Below are 903 nucleotides of genomic sequence, written 5' to 3' on the forward strand. Positions count from 1 at the left end.
TCCAGCACCAGCTCGGCGAACCGGTTGCCATCCCCCTGGGTCTGCACGTCCAGGGAGAAGTAGCTGTTGGGGGTGATCTCGTAGTCGCGCAGGGAGTTGGTGCCCACGTCTGGGTCGAAGGCGCTCTCCAAGGGGAAGCGGGTGCCCGGCGTGGCGCTCTCGGAGATCTCCACGGTCAGGTCCGGCTCCGGGAAGGAGGGCGGGTTGTCATTGATGTCCAGCACTTCGATCTCCACCCGGAACAGCTCCAAGGGGTTCTCCAGGAACACCTCCAGGTGCAGGACGCAGGAGGGGCTCTGCTTGCAGATTTGCTCCCGGTCGATCTTCTCGTTCACGTACAGCACCCCGGTCTCCAGGTTGAGGTCCAAGTATGGGGTCCGAGAGTTGGGCACCGTCTGAAACCTGCGAGCCGAAAGTTTTGTAATGTCCAGGCCCAGATCTTCCGCGATATTACCCACGAACGTGCCATGCTCCTGCTCCTCCTGCACCGTGTAGTGAAGCTGGGAAAACACCCCTTCCACCATCCAGAGCAAGGCAAAAAAGAATAGCACAATCATCTCCAACGGGGAAGGAAGCAGCTTCCCGCAGCCCGCCAGTCACCTCCCCCACCGGCACGAGAAAAAAAAATTAAATACAAATAAAAGTGTTCTACGTGGGGGGCGGGGGGGGGATCCTGTGGCTTTCTGTCCTTAAAAATCTTATTCTTTTTGCTTCATTTTAGGGCTTCCCCCAGGTCAGCCTCATTTTTCAATCTTAACGCAGGAAGAGTGGCAGGCGTCCCCTTTCCCCATCTGTAATCTTCCCACTGACCAATTAATAAAATAATAATACAATAGTCAGCGTCCTTTATTCCGACAGTCTTGGCGCAGCGCGACGCTGGCAAATCCCAAGGAGGAAATTTCG

At 55.7% G+C, this 903-nt stretch overlaps 1 protein-coding gene across 1 annotated transcript in view; it reads right to left on the minus strand.

Annotated features, from left to right (window-relative positions):
• PCDH10 (protocadherin 10) overlaps positions 1-897 on the minus strand; it is a 22,087-nt gene extending 21,190 nt beyond the window's left edge. The window contains exon 1 of the mRNA XM_015563358.1: positions 9-897. Coding sequence (XP_015418844.1) covers positions 9-557 — 549 coding nt within the window. The 5' untranslated portion in view covers positions 558-897. The remainder of the gene's footprint in view (positions 1-8) is intronic.
• Positions 898-903: the final 6 nt, after the last annotated feature.

The sequence above is a fragment of the Myotis davidii genome, unplaced genomic scaffold (assembly GCF_000327345.1).
Source record: "Myotis davidii unplaced genomic scaffold, ASM32734v1 scaffold438, whole genome shotgun sequence".
Lineage (NCBI taxonomy): Eukaryota > Metazoa > Chordata > Mammalia > Chiroptera > Vespertilionidae > Myotis > Myotis davidii.